At 46.8% G+C, this 19,315-nt stretch overlaps 1 protein-coding gene across 7 annotated transcripts in view; it reads right to left on the reverse strand.

Annotated features, from left to right (window-relative positions):
- Positions 1 to 428: 428 nt before the first annotated feature.
- The window catches only part of DOCK4 (dedicator of cytokinesis 4), a 407,219-nt gene continuing 388,332 nt past the window's right edge, over positions 429 to 19,315 (reverse strand). For 3 of the 7 annotated variants that reach the window (XM_072764772.1, XM_026012177.2, XM_072764776.1), the window contains 11 exons: positions 17,852 to 18,028; positions 16,823 to 16,906; positions 13,460 to 13,579; positions 13,006 to 13,127; positions 12,546 to 12,666; positions 11,206 to 11,287; positions 10,948 to 11,057; positions 9,206 to 9,278; positions 7,330 to 7,443; positions 4,280 to 4,341; positions 429 to 1,098 (listed from right to left, as the gene is read on the reverse strand). In XM_072764772.1, coding sequence (XP_072620873.1) covers positions 655 to 1,098; positions 4,280 to 4,341; positions 7,330 to 7,443; positions 9,206 to 9,278; positions 10,948 to 11,057; positions 11,206 to 11,287; positions 12,546 to 12,666; positions 13,006 to 13,127; positions 13,460 to 13,579; positions 16,823 to 16,906; positions 17,852 to 18,028 — 1,509 coding nt within the window. In that variant the 3' untranslated portion in view covers positions 429 to 654. The remainder of the gene's footprint in view (positions 1,099 to 4,279; positions 4,342 to 7,329; positions 7,444 to 9,205; positions 9,279 to 10,947; positions 11,058 to 11,205; positions 11,288 to 12,545; positions 12,667 to 13,005; positions 13,128 to 13,459; positions 13,580 to 16,822; positions 16,907 to 17,851; positions 18,029 to 19,315) is intronic. The other 4 variants (XM_072764773.1, XM_072764771.1, XM_072764775.1 and 1 more) reach the window with 3 other exon arrangements.

Consider the following 19,315-nt stretch of genomic DNA (forward strand, 5'->3'; position numbering starts at 1 on the left):
GTACCTCAAGAAGAACTACAGTAGATGCCCTGGTGTCGGGGCCCTAAGGGATCCACCAAGCAATTCACAGAGCAGGGGCTTAAGAAAGCAGACAAGGGGTCGAATGTCAAAAGCAACCTCCAAGAATCAGTTTTTGTTTCAAGAACAAAATCACCTGCAGCCCTCCTCCTTGCAACTGCTTAAGTGCATGGCCTAGCGAAGGCCGCCTGAACTGGGAACTCGGGGTGGGCACCCATGAGCCCACGAGAAGCCTCCCATTAGCAGGGCCACCGCGTTAGGCTGTGCCCGGCCTTCGCTTTCGCAGGGGACCAAGTGCAAGGTCACAAGGACACGACAACTGCACGCGCCCTGTGGTTCGGCGACGGCCTACTGGTGTGGACGTGCAACTGGATTATAAAAAGAAATAAAAAGTGTGTGTGTGTGTTGGGGGGGGGGTGAACATAAAAAGATCCAAGAGAAGTCTTTAATGCTCTTTACCACTTTCAGAGGGGAGACACCTAAGGAAAGTCAGCCCCAGGCCACGACCACCCGGCGTTTGAGATCAGTGACTTTTTTCTAATATTGTGCAACGTGTTAATAAGCAGGTTTTAATTCCGCCGGCTGAAGGAGCAAGGGGGAGGGTCCGGGGCGCCCGCCCGCAGCGCCCCCCGCGGCTCACAGCTGGGACACCTTGCGGGGCAGCGGCCGCGGCCGGGGGCCGGGCTCGGTCCTGCGCGGCCCGTTCTCGGGGGGCCCGGGCCGCGGCGCCGGCGGCTTGGGGGGCAGCGCGGGCGGCTCGACCGTGGCCGCCACCGCCACCGCCACCGGGATGGACAGGCTGTGCGGCAGCGGCCCGGGCCGCCGCAGGGTCCGCTCGTACACGCTGTAGGGCGGCGGCGTCCGGCTCTCCCGGCGGCCCTGCTCCTCCGGGCCCGGCCCCGCCGCCTGCGCCGGCCCCTCGGGCGCCTGGTTCTCGAAGCCCGAGGTCTCCGACGTGCTGCACCGGCTCAGGGAGGAGATGCCGCTGCTGTAGCTGCCCGACAGCACCGGGGAGTGGGAGGTCAGGCCCGGGGACTGGTACTCCACCGGGGAGGGCGTGAACCCCTGCCCGGAGCCCTGCTGCGGGGAAGGAGACGGGGTGGTGAGGGCGGGCGGGGTGGGAAGCCGCACCCCCAGCCCCCTCCCCGGCCCCGACGGCGCCAGAGCTCCAGGGAGGCCCTCTGATGGGGTCCTCGGAGGAAGGAATGTGGGTGCAGAGGCGCCGCAGGTGTGCTGAGGCGGCGGCCGTCTGCAGGCCAAGGAGGGGGGCCCCCGCGCCAAACCAGGGGGCGGCCACCCTGACTTTGGCCCCCGCAGCCTCCGAGGCCTGGAGGAGATGCGGCTCTGCTGTTCGGGGCCTGGCTAGGGCGGCCTGCGGCCAACATCCACACTCGGGTGAGACCGCGGCATCCCCAGCACGAAGCACTTGCTGCGCATTGTCCACCTCCCTGCCCACTTTCCTCCTCCCCATCCTCCGGGCAGAAAGAGGCTAAAAGTAAGCAGATGGAGAACTCAGAGATATAGAATTAGTCCCAGGACTTGAAAGACATGGAACTGGCCAACACCAGAGAGTGCTGGCAGTGCCATTCTCCCCTTTCTGGCTCAGCAAGGTGGGGACTGGAGCCTGGAGCAGGGCAGGGGGGCTGGGTGGCAGAGGCACCAGAGGCCTGCCTTCCAGGTCTCTCGCTCCCCAGACCCCCGAGCTGAAGCAGCGGCACACCGGTAGCTCTCAGGCTCTGCTCTGAAATAGGACTTGTTTCATCCAGAGTGGTTTCTCAAGACCTGACTCAGTTGCTATTTTTTTTTTTCTTTTTAAAGAGGAAGATTTCTCCTAAACCTCAGATTTTTGGCATTGGATAAATAACTATTAGTTTTAGCAACAATGGCTTGCTTTCTCGTAATGGAGATAATCTTTCGAAACTGAGCAGGAGCTTTTCCTTGGCGATGGGGCATGAATTCTTCAGGATACCGTAGTCATCACGTGGGGTTCTACAAGCTTCCTTGGCTCATTTATGGTAGCTGTCCACCCCGCTGGCATCTGAATCTGCTACTTCCCTAACTGGTGTCCTATGGAAATGGGGGCCTAGGTGATCCTCTCTGAAAGGACGAATTTATACCAGGGAAATGCATAGTACTCAAGTCCTCCTTGAATGCATTCAAAGCGTAGGAGCACGTTAAAGTCTTACAATAAAGAAAATGAAAGGACTTTGCAGCCCAGGGTTGTCTAAACGTATCTGACCACAGACCAGTTTTTTTGTTTATCACATAATGGTACGTGATAAACGTTTATCAAAAACTAATGTTCTAAGCCAACTGCACCTTGGTCTCTCTTTTTAAACAAAATAATGCTGGGAGACACAAAGTCATTTAGCAGGAAGCTTAAAATTAAGTGTTGCCAATGAAGAGATCCAAATTCAATGCTGGTCACTGTTGATAGACGGCAAGCTTAAAATAAGGCAGGTAAGCTCAGTCTCCCCCCCCCCCCCCCAACAGGATGGACTCCATCATTTAATTGCTGAAAAAACTAAGTCAAGGCAACCAACTGCATTCTAGGCATAGCGAAACTCGTAACCTGGTAGCAGTGTGCCCTCTAATGTAACGCAGGAGTCACAACAGAAACACTCCATTCATTTTCTCTCCAAACCCCATTTGTAAAGCTATGGCCGTGAGCTACACCTGGCCGGGAGACCAGCAGCAGCTCTGCGGAGAGAAAGTAGATGCTACCTTGCTAAACAGGACTGCTGGGTCACCACTTGAGTATTTTCATCCTTCAGTTCTTTTTTACAGAATCAATCTCTAAGACTTACCGTCTTATCACTACTCTGCAAAATCAAGTTGGAAAATGCAGATGTTAATTGCATAGCAATACGTGGGAGCTCCTCGCGGGTAAGGCTAAATGTAAGATGTGGAAACATCATGATGCTTCCTCTCCCATCACATCAACGTGATGGTCCATGGCTTCCAGAGTGAAGGCAGTCACGTGCACTTTATGATTAACAGCTGCATTGCAGAATGACAAAAAAACCCCAGCAAATAATTTGCTCTCTCCAGCAAATTTCTGCATCAGAAATGTTGGCAATGCAAATGAAATCACACTTCTTTGCAATTTTCTCCATTTGGGGGCTTTTGTTTTCCAGATTCTCAGTTTCTATCAGCAACTATCCTTAGCAACACAGATGCACTGGATCACGACCTGCCCCTATGTGTTTTTAGAAGCTAATTTGCCTTTTTCTTTCACATTAGCTAGAAATACCTCCCTAATAAAAAGGACACAGAGCATGTACATCCTCAGTCACTCAGATCCAAAATCATTCTTTTAACACTCACTTCAACTTCATATTTGCCTCTGGTGCAGCAGCTCTGAACACCAATGTCTATTGGTATTGACAATCCTTGCAGCCAGTCTGATTCAATTTGGATAGAGACTAAATATTATTCTTTACCTTCATGAGGGATTTTGTATGTTTAGAGATGTTAAATAGCCTACATTTATATATGTTTAAACATCTCACCTTTAAAGCTCTTCTTCAGTTTGTTTCCTAGAAAGTTTTTATTCATTTTACTATCTTGTTTTTCACTGTCAAGTATATAACTCTAATGTAAATGAAAACCTTGGTATGAAATATTAAAGGAGAACAAGTTGGTTTTGACTTTGCCACAATGGGTGAGGCTGACAGAAGCAAAAAGAAACAGGGGACCATTTACTAGGCTTGATTACTGAGTTTTTCAATTCTTATTCTTTTTCTTTTCTTTTCTTTTCTTTTCTTTTCTTTCTTTCTTTCTTTCTTTCTTTCTTTCTTTCTTTCTTTCTTTCTTTCTTTCTTTTCTTTCTTCCTTCCTTCCTTCCTTCCTTCCTTTCCTTTCCTTTCCTTTCCTTTTTCCTTTCCTTTCCTTTCCTTCCTTCCTTTTATGTCCCTGAAGCCAGTAAGACCAGACTGAAACATCCTAGGAAATACAGTGTATTTCCTAGGAAATATGTTTCCTAATTTAGTGTATACACAGACTCTAGCCTGTATATTCTCACTGCCACCATTTGGGGAATGAGGCTAATAACCTGAACACAAATGACTCCATTTGTGGAGGCGGCCTCCTGAAAGGAAAGCCTAGTGTCTTCTTACCAATCTTCCTCCGTCCCTTCCCTAGATGTCCCTTGCCTGGTCTGTGCCTATGAAAGCAGCTCAGTGGTATGCCAGGGATGAGTCTTAAGGAAAGAAGGAAGGTGGGGCCAGTGTCTGGCCTGAGTCTAAATATGAGACTATACCTTCAACGGAGACCTTCCAGCAGGTGAGGGGGACACAGATGTAGTATGTCTTGCTGGTGAAGCTGTGAACAGAGAGAGAGAAGTCCTTTCAATTGAGAAAACCCAGGAGGTTGACTCTCTGCGAATGCCCTTGTGTACAAACCCATACAGATGGTCCAGTGCCTAAAGCCCTCCTAGGCAAGGAGAGGTAAGGGAGAAACTAGATGACGTCCATCCAAAGCAGATTCCTCACTAAGGATGGCAGCTCCAAGACATGGGCTAATTAGCGAAAAGTCACCAGCACATACCTGATGCTATAAGCAGTGACAGGGGCTCCAACTGGGCCAATGTCCCATTTCTCAGAAGTCCCAGTGCTTTTCCACTGCCTGACCCATTTCCAAAGGTGCTTTCATGTGTGAGGTGCCAGGGAGCAGTCTTTGGAAAAGAGCTTCTGACTGGTCTGAGCAGTAATGGGGAGACCCACGCCACTGAGGCAGTCTAGCAGGGGTCTGTGAGAATAAATCTATACCCGCCTCCCCTTTCACAACCTAATCCTCCTGGAATAAAAAACCCTTGGTCAGGCCCAAACAAGAAGCAAGAAGTTTTCCATTTCTCCCCTGCAAGCTTATACTCAGGTCTTCCCTCTGTCCTGGCCGTGGGGTTGGGGTGGCGGTGGCAGCAGCAGCACTCAGTGGATTTCATCATCATGGCAAAGAAATGCTCTCTTTCTGTTTTTCCCTGTAGGTTTTCAAGCCTTGCACCTGGGATGCAGCAGGAGACGGCCCTGCTCTATGTGCTGGTAGGTCAGGCCCTGCCCCCTGAAACACAAGCACGTGCGTGGAAAGCTGCCGCGACACAGTCCACGCAGCCCGTGTGAGCCCCATTTCCCAATTCCACTTGCACAGGTTTCACTGAGTTCAGGCTTTGCTGCTCTAGCACGAGCTGCCATGCTCCCTGCTGCCCAAGTGAGGTTTGCGACTCTTAGGTAAACTAGAGCAAAGCTGAAGGAAATACAGACAGACAGACCTCCCAACAGTGACCACGAATGACGACATGAGGACAGACCAGGAGAGCAATCAGTGCAGAAGGGAGGGCAGCCCTGCCGGGTTAAACTGGGAAATGTAGGGTCACCTGCGTGCTCCCGGCACTAGAGCCCAGGGAGAAGGGCCCTTGACTGCTCTGGGGGGGTATGCAGCCTCTGCCTTGCGCCCGAGGGCATGCCATCAGCACATGCCACCCTCAGACACCAGGGTCAGCTCTAGCCTGCCAGGTGGGTGTGTTGCTTACAGAAGAAAATCCCGTATGGGTGGAGAAATAGATCCTGACTGGGAACCGCAGTCCTGCCACGGCTATGTGTGGCGAAGTCAAGGTCCTCCTCCTCCTGACTCTGGCATTCCGCGACCCCACCGCGGTGGGCCCTTGTAGCCACAGCATGTCCACAGTGATGTTTCTCTAGAAAGGCATTCTCCCCCAGACACCTAATGGTCCCATCATTATTCTGGCCTCTAAGTCTGAATGGGCCTAGGATCTTAACTACCATCAATAACACTGTTCCTCTGAAAATGCTTTTTGAGTTTCCAACATTAGTGATACGACCAGTTTAAACTGCAGACTCCTTGAACATATGTACAGCGTGAATAGATACAAATTACTTGGTTGATGAATCTTATTAACCGTCTCGGGTGATGAATCTTATTCACCATCTTGGGTCACGATGGCATTCTAGTGTGGATTATTGAGTAAGCCTAGTTATTTCTTGTTCTGTTGAAAAACCTCATGTGCTCTTCAAAACCTACTGGTGACTTTTAGCTTTGGCAAGTACCAAACACACTGGATAGCACATGGTTTGTTTTAAAAAGACAGAGAAAGTCAGTAAAAAAAGAAAAAGATGAGATGCTAAAATATAGCGAATGAAGTATGAACGATCAACTCAGGAACATCTGTGAAGAACATGTCATATTTCCTCTTGCTTTAGGCCAGTTCTATTTGTAAAGCTTCAAAACTACTCTAGATGTGTGCAAATGTTGAAAAGACTCTCCTTATCACCAGGATAGGCAGAGTCAGCAGAGTAAGTTAAGGACTGTACCATGTCAAGGTTACCAAGGTCACCAAGCAAATGGCTTATTCGGTTGGAAAGCCCTGTTATTGCTATAAGCTCATCAAGAAAGTTTCTTCAGAATTTTCACTGGTTCCCAAAATCTAGAAAGGTTTGGTAAAATACCAATTCTACGGCCTTACCCCAGAAATGGTGAACTTCTGATTCAGTAGGTCTGAAATTAGGCCTAAAAATTTGCTTCTTAAACCACCAGCTGAGGGGATGAAGTACCCTGAATCAACCCCTTGAGAAATCTCACCTTTTTTTCTTTTTCTTAAAGATGTATTTAGTTTAGAAAGAGAGCGAGCATGCAAATGAGTGCGTGAGCAAGGGGTGGGGGAGGAGCACAGGGAGAGGGAAAGATCTCAAGCCGACTCCATGCTGAGCCCTATGTGATGGGGGGCTCGATCCCACGACCCTGAGATCATGATCTGAGCTGACATGAAAAGTCAGACGCTTAACTGAGCCACCCAGGCACCCTGCGAAATTTCACTCACTCTTGAATACAGACCCCTCTATGCAAGGGACATCAATGGATGGGAGGTTGGATGCTCCCCACAAGCCTATCAGAGTTAGAGTTAGTTCCTATGCTGGGGCAGTGTGAAACCCTGGCATCAGTCCTGAGTAAGAGTGAAGTGGCTGAGTTAGCAGAAATTGATAAGAATGAGGCAGTTCAAGCAAAGGATCCAGAAAGATACTAATGGCTTGGTGAGGGTAGGGGACCTCCTCAAATTCTGAGGATGAGGCCTAGAACATTCTACAAAATCGGTCTATGGGGTTTGTAAGGAACGGAGCACGGTGTGACTTAGTGTAGTTAGAAGTTCAGGGAAGAGGGAAAACATTGTAAGTGGATTGGGAGACTAAGGTTTTACCTCAGAACCAAATGCCTACCTTTCTCTGAGGAATTCACGACAAGCTGGAGTAGTCATAAAAGTTATTTTATAAAAGTGATTGTTCAAATGCTTCAAATACCCACCAGTTTGTGTGGGTCTTGGAGGGACAGGGGGAGAGAGAATTTTCCCACTATCCGACATGTTCTTGGCTTCTTTCCCACTGTCCAGGCTCCAGCTGCTAGGGGTGGGATTCACAGCTGGAAGGGAATAACACAGCTAAAAACACACGGTCCACTTTGCCTTTTGAACACCTGAGATCTTAGAAGAAAGTCAAAATTATCCAGAATGAAAAAAAAACCAACTGGATTAAAGAAAAAAGCAAAAACAAAAACAACCCAGGAAACCTCCTAAATACTAAATCTTTATTTAATTTTCTACCTCACAGTTATAATTGACATTTAACTGGACGATGTCATGTCTGTTTATTTCCCCTCAAGCAGTCCAACAGAACTACCACTCTTGACACCAGGCCGCGGGATCTTGTTGAGAATCACAAATGCTGGATAACAGATGGAGGATGGAGTCACTAAAGTATTTTAAAACTCGGTTTTTAGTGGAAACTTCTGGACAACTGGTGCCCAACAAGGGGGAAGGCAGTAACAGGCTAAATATTTCAACTACCTGGCAGGATTGCCCTGCCACACCACCCTGTTGACGAACTCTTTGGGAAAAGGACCCTCGTTCCTGAAATCAATGGATTACACTGATCTATGTCCTAAGAAAAATGATTTGGGATAGTGACAGTATCATTCCTTTTTTTGTAATTTGTCTGTTCCACGCTTCAGTAAGATGCAGAAATATGGAACAACCCTTGTTGGGAGCAAGGGCAAGACACACCAGATTATAAATAGCTGCTAGGAAATCAAGTTTACAGAAAAGCAAGTCTTAAGATTTCCAGTGGCTTGCTCCCTGTACAGACACTGCCATCTGATGGACACAGCTAGGATTTCAGCATTTTACTCTAAATTACCACATGGATTTAATGGATAGTGGAATCACCGGTCTTAAAATAATTTTCTCAGTCGTTTTAAATCGCCTTTGCGGTTTTCGTAGGTAGAAGGGCTGAGAAAAACACCAAGTTCTCCAGGCAAAGATTCATATTTGACTTGTTAACATGAAAGCAAAATTTGTGTCTTAAAGTCATTTTGGCCACCGTCTCACTAACTTCAGTCTCCCAAGGAAAAGTTTTAATGTCAATCTCTCTGTGGACTCAAATGACAATACAGTTTAGCTCTTAACGAGGACAATTAAAGTGCACTTTACGGGAACGTTTCATTAGTCACTCGATTCGTTGGCTTCCGAGACTGGCTGGGCTTTTTGAGGCCTGACCCTGAGGGAGGCGAATGGGGGACCTGCTGCGAGCCCCCACCTGCACCGTGGAGCAAGTCGCGCTGAGTCCGCTCTCCATCTTCTGCTGTGTTGCACAGACTGCTGCTAATTGGCTATTAAGGGCTATGCACGTGTTTTTCATGTTTTGTGCGACCTTGAGGCAGGGCACACTCCATTATGCACTGGATTGCAATTCTTAAATAGTACCTGAGTCACCACAAACAACAGATGAACTAGCAGAATGAGCTTCGTAAGGGAAACAAAGGGTGGGACCAGAGAATCCATCTGGGCAGGTGCTATTTTCACTGTGCTGAACAAGGAGCCTCACTGGCAGCTTTGCTGCGGGGACCACAGGAATCGCCTTGGTGACCCGACACCAAAAGCCAGCTCGCAGAGGAGTTCCTAATTTGCCTAGATTCTGCTGTTACACCCTACAAGAAAACAGTTTGGAAAGACTGTATCACGAGTGACCGACCGCCTTTCACGAATCCCCAAAAGGGCAAATGAGTCCCGATCATTACAGACTGGAGATCTGCCTTCCACACAGACACACGGTAGACTGGAGAGGATGAAGACAAAACAAAGCCGCACACCTCTCGGGACCGATGGAGGGGCTGGCTTTATACCCACCTTTCTCAGGTGCAGAAAGATTTGGGTCGCTGCGAGGCAAGGCTCCTTCTGCAATATGATTAAACAGCAGCCTCTGGAAAGCACAAGAGTCTATTTTCATGATGCAACATGCTGTCACAGTGAGACCTTCTAGAGAATGAGATGACTGTCTCATTACTGAAACTTTTTGCTCAAAATAATTTTTATATGGCATATGATGAGCCTAGGAACCAAGAATTCAATCATATTTAAGGGAAAAAAGGGGGAGAAGAGTCTCAAGTTTAAGAAGCTTGTATTAGACTTTAGGTGTAAATGGTAAATAGGTTTTCATAATAAGATGGACGGAAAACTGGTGAGTAGCAGTTAAGCTATGGTGCTCTTTATAAACAGGAATGCGAGACTGGCCACAGGAAACGTAAATAAAAATTGAGAAATATTAGCTCAAGAAATCTCTAGTGGATGGGCACGTTTTCGATCCTAGGTTAAAAACATGAAATGGATAATATGCTACAATTTTTAACCCACGAAAATGCCGATTTTACGTGCTTCTACCTGACACATTAGAGGGAAAAGTGCAAGTCCTTAAAAGTAGAGGCACCATAGCAATGTGTATTACTGAGGTTTTGGCAACTACACACTGCTTCACATTTTACCAAAAGCGGACAAGGCGGAGGCTAATCAAGGAAGGTTTTCAGGGTCCCCCGCGCTGGCACCGCGCTCCTGGAGCAGACGGGAACAAAGGGTGAGATTCGCTTGCAACAGCAAGTGACAAAGGGAAGGAAAACTGGTGAGCTGGTTCGGCCAAACGCACTCAGAGAGAGTTTCTGCGAGACATCAGTGCTGTGCAGAGGAGGTATCCTGGGGCTTTCGGGAAGATTACACAATCAGCAAAGATAAACCAATCAAGCCACATCCCACTCGCTCTCATCCATTTCCAGATGCAGCTACCGACTTCTGCCAGGATGGTGTAGAAAAACAGAACAATTAGCCGGAACATACATAAGTATTGTTGTCCGCTCCTAAGTTATTCCCAGATCATCGGTAAACCTCAGGGCTACCCAAGAATCTTCGCCTCTGAGACCCCCCTTCAGAGCCCTCGAAGTGCGTAGGGGGGCAAAGCCCTGCCCTCACCTGGCGTGAGAGAGGCCACGTCAAAATCAAGTGGGAGCAGGAGCTGAGGGCCACGCTCCTTTGCTCTTGGGGGGGGCGGGGTGCAGGGAAAGCCCAAGCACCCAACCGCTCTTCCCTCGGTGCATTGAAGAACGGCAGGGGTGACCAGGATTGTCCTTGCTCTCCTGGGTACCCCAGAAAGGAACCAACTGAGGCTGTCTCAGACTAGGGGGAGGCCAAGAGGAGAGGCTGCTGGACAAGTCCTGTTTCTGCTCAAGGGTCTTTTGCTAACATCGAGAGTCGCTCAAAATTTTTGCTACACACGCATGCAAACACACCCAGACACTCCAACACATCCACCTAATTACCCCTTGTGATGGTTACATCAGGTCAAGGAGGGCAAAATCACTTCCCATTTTCCGCTCAGCTTTACTGCTCAGGCAACCACCCGTGTATCTGTATCGGAAACATGGCTCCAACAGAAATTGCGAACAACAGGCATGGGACAGAGAGGTTGGCTCTTCACTCAGCTTGCCTTGTCGTCTAACAGCCCATCTGGTTGCCTCTGGCAGGCACAGGGCTTCTCTGCAGAGGTATGTAAGCCATTCCAGACACTGGCTTGTTTCCTAGTATCTCCATCCCATAAGGACTACCTGAGAAGGTTCCACAGGTGTCGGATAGATGGCACTGCATGGCCTCTCTCGCGGGGACAGGCAAGAGTTTTCTCTGGAATGTTTGTGTTTGTCAGACAACAAAGGGGAAGCTGAGAAGAGAAGGAAAGGAAGGGTCAGCAGGGGGTGGTGCTGGACCTGCCTGGAGGGCTTGTGTGCTGTGGCAGCTGGCCAGGGATGAGGAACCTGAAGCCACAGCTCCGGGGGCGCCCCGGGTCAACCCCACAGCCCGGCACTGACCTCTGGCACTCGATGGGGCAGAGCTTGTCACGTTAGGCGAAGCGGAGTGAGTCGAACTCAAGCTTGAGGTAGATGGACTTGGCTGCAAATACATGGGAGCTGTTATCACCCACTGCTTAGAGGCCCCAGACAACACTGACATATTGAAAACAGCATCGCTGCTCTTTTCTTTCAAAAAGGCCAAAAAACCCAAACAGAACAGAACGAAACAAAAACGAAAAGAAAAAGGCCATTTAGAAATCTAGAAAAATCTCAGGGACCCCTGGGTGGCTCAGCGGTTGAGCATCTGCCTTCGACCCAGGGCGTGGTCCCGGGGTCCCGGGATCGAGTCCCACATCGGGCTCCCTGCAAGGAGCCTGCTTCTCCCTCTGTCTCTGCCTCTCTCTCTCTCTGTCTCTCATGAATAAATAAATAAATAAAATCTTAAAAAAAAAAAAAAACCCTCAGACTGATAAGGAAGACTGTCTGGATTAATCAAGAATCCGAGATTTAAAAAACAAACAAAATACTCTAGGGAAAAAAAATACTCTGAGATTTTTGACTCCTGCCAAAGGATCGCACTCGCGTTAGTTTCGTGGACGTCCTGGGACTTAGGCCCGGGAGCAGTGCCCCCCCCCCCTGACTAAAGTACACTCGGGAGGGCCCCGGCCTGGGGCCCCGAAACAGCCGATGCTTCTCAAAGGTGGAACATGCACCTGCTCGTTTTCTCCAAAAATGTGCTCAAGGCATGAGTTTGGCAACATGTATCATGCCCCCTTTTCTAAGGGTAGTGGTGAGGGAAGCTTCAGCTTATTCTTACTAAATTATTACAAATGCTGTAGCAGCGGTGTCTAAGTAAAATTTTATGTTGCAGGAGTTACATGGACTCCTGTCCTTAAAAACTGCTTTTTTTTCCCTTCAATCAAAATCTTTTGATCAGGGAAAATTTCTGACTCGTAAGTAGGTAGAGGAATCTTAGAACGACCTCTCCACCTAGTACCGTGAAGCAAAAAGGCCACTTAGCAACGCTACGAGGCGGCTAGTGGGTGGTGACAGGCTCCACGCGTCCTGAACCCAAGGGGCCAGTCCCAGGTGGGTTTCACAGCTAACCCTGCACGGCTGGCCCGGGCTTTTCCCACTCTCGCTCACATCTCCTTGGAGTGGATGGGGCGGTTTGGGGAGACACGTCTCTGGAGACTCTGCGGGGACCCACAAGGCCGTGAGAGCATTTAAAGGTGAGTCCTTAACTTAGCTCTTGCCCGCAGATCTGCCCGTTAGCACGGCAGAGTGAACAGAAACTCTCAGGATGGAGACAGAAAAGGAATACACACGAGCAGACGATTAAGAAGCCAGTCAAGTACCTGCATGTTAAAGACTTCATCAGAGCTTTCTGATTGCCCTGTAATATTGCTTACTTCAGCAGACGCTTGTGAGGACAGTGAGGAAGAGGAGTATCGGTTCACAGCTGGGTAACTTAATGGGCTGTTTTGGGGGGGAAAAGGAAAGGTCATTCACTCAGTCTCTGAATTGCACTCTATCCCATGCTGGTGCGGTAGAGAACCGAAGGGGGAAAATATATACACACACACGCACATCCCCTTTTGTTGTCTCCCGTTTGCCTCAACATAATCCAGAGTTGGAGTCTGTTTGTTTCTCAGCTGTTCTGTTTTACCAGTGGCAGATGTCTGCAGCTGCCTCGCGGGTTAATTATTTCATTAAGAAATCGCGTGTTTGACAAATTGTGCCATAAAGAATGAGAGAATCAGCCGAGATCATCTTGTGGGGCTGCCAAATTGTCAGATAATTCAGAATATGACTTACCTGCGTCTAGGAATTACCCTGGGGCCATCTGGGCTCAGAGAAGCAGGTGCAGAGTTTCTACACACGCGGGGGCTTCCGTTGGGAAAATGGACTGGGCTGGCTTGTATGCAGGCGGAGAACTCCTGGAGAGGGAGAAAAGGAAATGTTCTGTGGGCAAAACAAGTCGTGAGGTATTTGAGCCTACTGCTGTGCAGTCTTTACGTCGGGTTACAAAGGTGAGTTTCGGCATCCGTAAGTTTTCTCACCCTTTTCTGTTTTCATAAAAGTTGAAGGGGGCAGATAGAAGATGACACAACTTCCATACTGGAGGACTCCCTGGTGGAATGGTGCAGTTTGGTAGGAAAACCAAAAGATGTCACTATTGGATGCTTCATGGTCCCTCTAACAAAGAGCAACCAGCATCGGGCAGCGGGCAGCAGGCAGACTGCCTCCTATGGATGCTTGGTGGACGTACCTGTATCCCTAAACTTGACTTCATCACAAAGAACTGGTCGACTAGCTTTTTGTGGAGGGGTCTCATATCTTGAGGCACAAACTTCTCGTGCACGGCCAGACCAAACTCCAAAATCTGTGCCTGGATAATAAGACAAGGAAAAAAAAAAAACCCACATCAGTGAGTAACTCCAAGTGCCTGCAAGGGGGCCAAGCAGTGTACCACGCATTTGGCACATGTCCTCGTTTATCCTCTCAATCCCACAAGTAAGGAGTGGTCCTTCATTTACAGATGAGGACACAGAGGATCAGAAAGATCCCGCAGGTACTAAAAGACAAATGGGGATTCCAACTAAGGTCTGATTTTCCTACTGCCCTAAGCTTCCTTCCCATGTATTTTAGATCTGTGATAACAACCCTTGTAAGCAGTTACGTGGCGTTGGTCCCTTTCTGCACTTTCCAGGATTGGGCAGGAGCTGCTCTCTGTTAGTGGGTCAGGTGCTTCTCCCCAAGGGATCTCTTTTCTGGATGGCACCTCCTTTTCCATGATACTCTCTTTCTCTTCCATCAGATTCTGCTCTGCCCATCTATCCTCCCCTGGGTTTCTAAAATTTGTTGAGGAGGACATGGAGGTAAGATAGGAACAGGAGGGATGCCTAAGTGGCTCAGTGATTTAAATAATTTTTTTTTAAGATTTATTTATTTATTCAAAGAGAGAGAGAGAGAAAGGCAGAGACACAGGCAGAGGGAGAAGCAGGCTCCATGCAGGAAGCCCAACGCGGGACTCGATCCCGGGTCTCCAGGATCACACCCCAGGCTGCAGGAGGCGCCAAACCACTGCGCCACTGGGGCTACCCTGGCTCAGTGATTTAGCACCTCCCTTCGGCCCAGGGCATGGTCCTGGAGACCCAGGATCGAGTCCCACATTGAGGTCCCTGCATGGAGCCTGCTTCTCCCTCTGCCTGTGTCTCTGCCTCTCTCTCTGTGTCTCTCATGAATAGATAAATAAATTTTTAAAAATCTTAAAGATAGGAACAGGAATTCTGTAATAGTTGCTATGCTTTTTTGCTTTTTGTTTTTGTTAAAACTATTATTCTGATTCACTATTAAAATGCAATAAGGAGAAGCTCCCTTCTTTAAAAAAAAAAAAAAAAAAAAGAGCGAGAAAAGATTTCCTGCATTGAGGATCCAAAGGAGATGAACACAAACATTCAAGTTTCTTTTGTTCTTCAACTACTAATAGTGCTTAATTCCTTTGAGTATTAGCTGTCTTTTACATTTTAAAAAATGCCCCATCCTAAAGTGGTTAAAAGAACGAATTTCATGGACTGTGAGGAAAGCCCATCACAGCATCACCACAGTGGTTTTTCTCTTTACATTTTATGAAGATTCAAGATTGAAAGCTCAAGTCAAACAGGACTGAGCCTGGTGGGTTAGAGCATCCAGCACCCTCTGTACAGGGATGGGAGGGGCAGAAGCAGGACTAGACTGAAAAGAAGCCAAGACACAGAGAAGTCACACCGGGGAGCCCTGGGCCTCAGCTTTGTATGTGTATTTTGGATGTGGGCCATCCAAGACCAGGTGGTCTTGGGCCGGGGAGCATTCTGCAGCTGAGGCTGCAGCTGAGGCTAAAGGACCTGCGAGCCCAAGGTGTCTGTCGACGGCCACCACTCCCATCAGCTGGGACAACAAATCCTTTCTGGAAGAGCCACTGGGGCATCTCCGAGTCTCCTAGAAGTTTACCTGAACCAGCTCACAGAGGTCCAGAGGAGGATGGTGCCCTCGCTAGCCTAATCCCCAGTCCCCTACTACCACAGTAGTAAAGATGGCACGACCGGCCCAAGGTCACATGGCAGACGCTTGACTGCTTGACCTATGACAGAGATCTAAAGGTTCCTTGTGTCAAGGCTCTTGCCACAAGACCCTGTGAACATAACCAGGCAAGATATGGAGGAAACAAAGGTTTCCAATTTTATTTTTCTTGAGAGCCTCCTTGGCCCTTTTGATTTTAATTCTGGGGAAAGACTTCAGTCAGACACCAAGTCAGAGTCCTGCAGTGAGGCAAACCACTCGCAAGAGACTGTGCATGGGTTAAATACATGTGATTTTGAATATCAACAAAGGCCATAATCATTCCATAGAACTGAATAACCTAAGTTGCTCACTTCTAGTATCTATATCGCCCCCAGGGCCACATCGAGAACTTAACTTATTTTCTATTTCCTTGCAGGTCAACTTAAAGTAACTCTTTTCTCTTGCAGAAGCTGCATAACTGACCCTCTTCCAGCCATGGTCCCTGTCCATGGCCACTTCTTTCTCCCAAGTATTAAGTTCTGTGGGTTAAGCCTGCAGAGCATAAAATATGGATGAAAATCAGGTGCAGCCTCATCACTTTCTAACCCCAAAGGGCATGCCTTATTTGTTGATTAATTTGGTATTATCAAGTAGAAAGAGATGCCTTGGTCATATTTTATCATATGTATTCTATTTTTTATGGATCTAAAATGTCTTTATTTCCTATTGAACCCCAGCCTCTTAACCTCACATCTCCTACTTCAGAGGTTTTCAAACCATTTTCAGGCCAGGAGCTATCTGCAGGAACACAGCAGGCAAGAGATTACTCTAGTTCTTTGTACTTGCTGTAACTAAATAAATAAACCATGCTTCTCTGGAGAAGAAAATGATGAGCTTGTATCCAGTTTTGTCCATATCATATCAGCTATAGGCTTTAGTCTTTGTTTTAAAGCAAAGTCTATTGATTGCCCCCTCACTGGAACATTTAAGTAAGAATCTCATTCCTTCACTTGTTCATTTATCTATTCATTTATTTTGAGCTGGCTTGATTTGAGCCCAAATTTTTTTTTTTTTATGATAGTCACAGAGAGAGAGAGAGAGAGAGAGAGAGAGGCAGAGACACAGGCAGAGTGAGAAGCAGGCTCCAGGCACCGGGAGCCTGACGTGGGACTCGATCCCGGGTCTCCAGGATCGCGCCCTGGGCCAAAGGCAGGCGCTAAACTGCTGCACCACCCAGGGATCCCCGAGCCCAAAATTTGGAGGGAAAAGTTGGCATCAAGCCTACAGCAAGTCTTTAGGGAGAGAAACTTCAAGCATTGTTCCAAGAGACTACATGACGCGGTCTGTTGTAAGGGGCTTAGTTTACTCATAGTTTACTCATTGTTTACTCACAGTTTACTTATTGCTGATTCAAAGTGGAAAGTAAAAATAAAAATTAGCAAGCTGGAATACATTACAGATGAATCCCTAACCCCTGACTGATGGCTTCTCTTAGAACACAGACGTGGAAAGCCAAGTAGATGGTCTCTGGGTAACCATGCATAGCTAGGCAGGAAAGAGAGAAGGTGATTGGCTTCTGCCCCCACCTTACCTGCTCAAGCATCAGCTCTCTTAACCGTGCAATTTTCTCTCCATCTTCAGGGTGACTTAAGATATATTCTTTGACAAAAAATGCCTAGAGAGAGAGAAGGGATAGTCAGTTTACTTCAGGGGAGTTAAAAAGAAAGTATGAGCCACAAACCTGCTACTAAAGACCCAGCATCTTTAAAGAAGCACCAGTGTAAACCACATTTGTGGTGGCAGAAGGAATTACTCCTACTATGGACAGCTGGTCAGAAAGGGCCTATAAGGAAAGGATTGTTTAAGGGAGAGCAGAAATTATGTAAATAAGTGTCTTTGATATAGCAAGCAAGTAGCAAATCCAAATCAATAAGCTTTATATCATAAAATAAAGTGCTTGAAGAGTCAGTATGACTAAAACCGTGGCCTCACCTTCCAAGCTGTTGTGCTTTTCTGTTTAAAACCACAAGGGCAGATGAAAACTTAAAGAATCTTCTAAACAAGATCAGATTTTTCTATGCCCGGGAACCTCTTTGGTCAGGGAACTGGTTTTAGGTAGACATTTATTCAACAATCTTGATAACCTTTATTCATCCAAGAACACACACACACACACACACACACACACACACACACACACACACACTTTTGTCCTCAAAATATCACATATAGGAAAATGGAGTAAGTGTGCATCACAAATGACTGCTCTACTTAACAAAGAACTCTGTATCAGTGGGAGCCCTATATTAGCATGTGGCAATTTGTACATATTTTGAAAAAAGACTTCTGAACCCCTAAGAAATCACACTTAAAAACTTTAAGATTTTATTTATTAGAGAGAGAGAAAGAGAAAGAGAGAGAGATAAGCAAAAGAGAGCACAAGCAGGGGGAAGAGGCAGTGGGAGAGGGAGAAGCAGGCTCCCCGCTGAGCAGGGAGCCCCACAGAGGGCTTGATTCCAGGACCCTGGGATCATGACCTGAGCAGAAGGCAGACACAACTCACTGGGCCACCCAGCTGCCCCCATTTAAAAACTTTCAAACAACAACACTGAATCCTCACCTCTTGATACCTGGAAACCCCACCATTCACCGCAGCATCTATAACTCCATTCAGGCACATGGTCAAGGGATTGATATTCTGCATCTGTCTTGTCTGACACTGACTAATCAGAGTCTTCAGCTGCTGATTTTTATTTTCCAATACTTCAATTGCATTCTCCAGAGGACTCATTTCTACCTGAGAAGCAAATGAGAATAAACCACATTTTGGATTTTGTGACATTCAAGAAGAAAATAGATTGTCCATGTTCTGAATGATCTGTGCTCCCCCGTGGCCCCCATCAATATCTCTACCGGGGGGGCCATACAGTAGAATAGACAAGGATGTGGAAGACAAATGAACTGTGCATTCAGAGTCCTGGAAAGTGAAGGTGATTATACCGACTGGTTGAAATGAGGTTTGTGTAATCAGCAATCATCAATTATATATTAGTACTGCAACAAGCCATGTAATCCTTAAAAGAAAACTCGATCTCATGTCTATTTAAACTCATTTTTCTTTTCTCATGAAGGGTTAAGTATTCAGGGGCCCTGCATGTTATTATCACCTTTTTAGTTGCTTACTTAATGAAGAGCACCACAGGAGATACAAAGATGCATTTACAAATTCTCTGATGTCAAGGAGCTTTCAGCCCAGTTGGGAAGATGGGACATATGCCCATATGGACCCCATATGCATATATATCAGCACCATAAGGTGGCACAGGATGGTACTCAGTTGGGAGTTACAGAAAATAAGATAATCATATATGCTGCAGGATCTATTTGTTGAAGGAGAGCCAAACAGAATTATAATGACTTAAAAATTCTAGGTTATATGGGCGACCTGACTGTGAAAATGATGAAAGTGTTCTTCAGATGTTAAACATTGTGGCCATTATTGTCATTGACATTCTTTTTGAAGTGAAGGTCTGCCAAGCTCTTAGCCGTAAAATAATTCAAGCTTACAATAAGCACATTTAAATATTGGTTTTTTCAGTTAAGGAAACAAATTAGGTTTTTAAAGGTCACTTACATCATCTTAAAACAACACTGAAAAGTACTAGAATAATTTGACTATGTCAAAATTAAGATTATACATTCTTCAAGAGACACTATAAAGAGAAGGAAAGATAAGCCAGAAAGGAGAAGATATTAATAACATATAATGCCATCAAAGAGCCTTTGTCCAAAATATATAAAGAACTCTTACAAACCAATAAGAAAAAAGCAAGTGACCCAATAAAAATTGGGCTAAAGACTTCTATAGGCACTTTACAAAGGAAGAAATCCAAATGGCCGATAAATATATGAAACGGTGTTGAACCTCACTTGATCAACAATGTGAAAAACAATACCACAGTAATACAGTACTAAGCACCCACCAAATGGCAAAAATAAATAGGACAAGAGCAAACAAGGATGAGAAAGTACATGCTAGGCTCTCTCGATTTCGGCTGTTGGAAGTTCAAATTGTTTCAATCAC

Source organism: Vulpes vulpes, chromosome 7 (assembly GCF_048418805.1).
Source record: "Vulpes vulpes isolate BD-2025 chromosome 7, VulVul3, whole genome shotgun sequence".
NCBI classification, from domain to species: Eukaryota; Metazoa; Chordata; class Mammalia; order Carnivora; family Canidae; genus Vulpes; species Vulpes vulpes.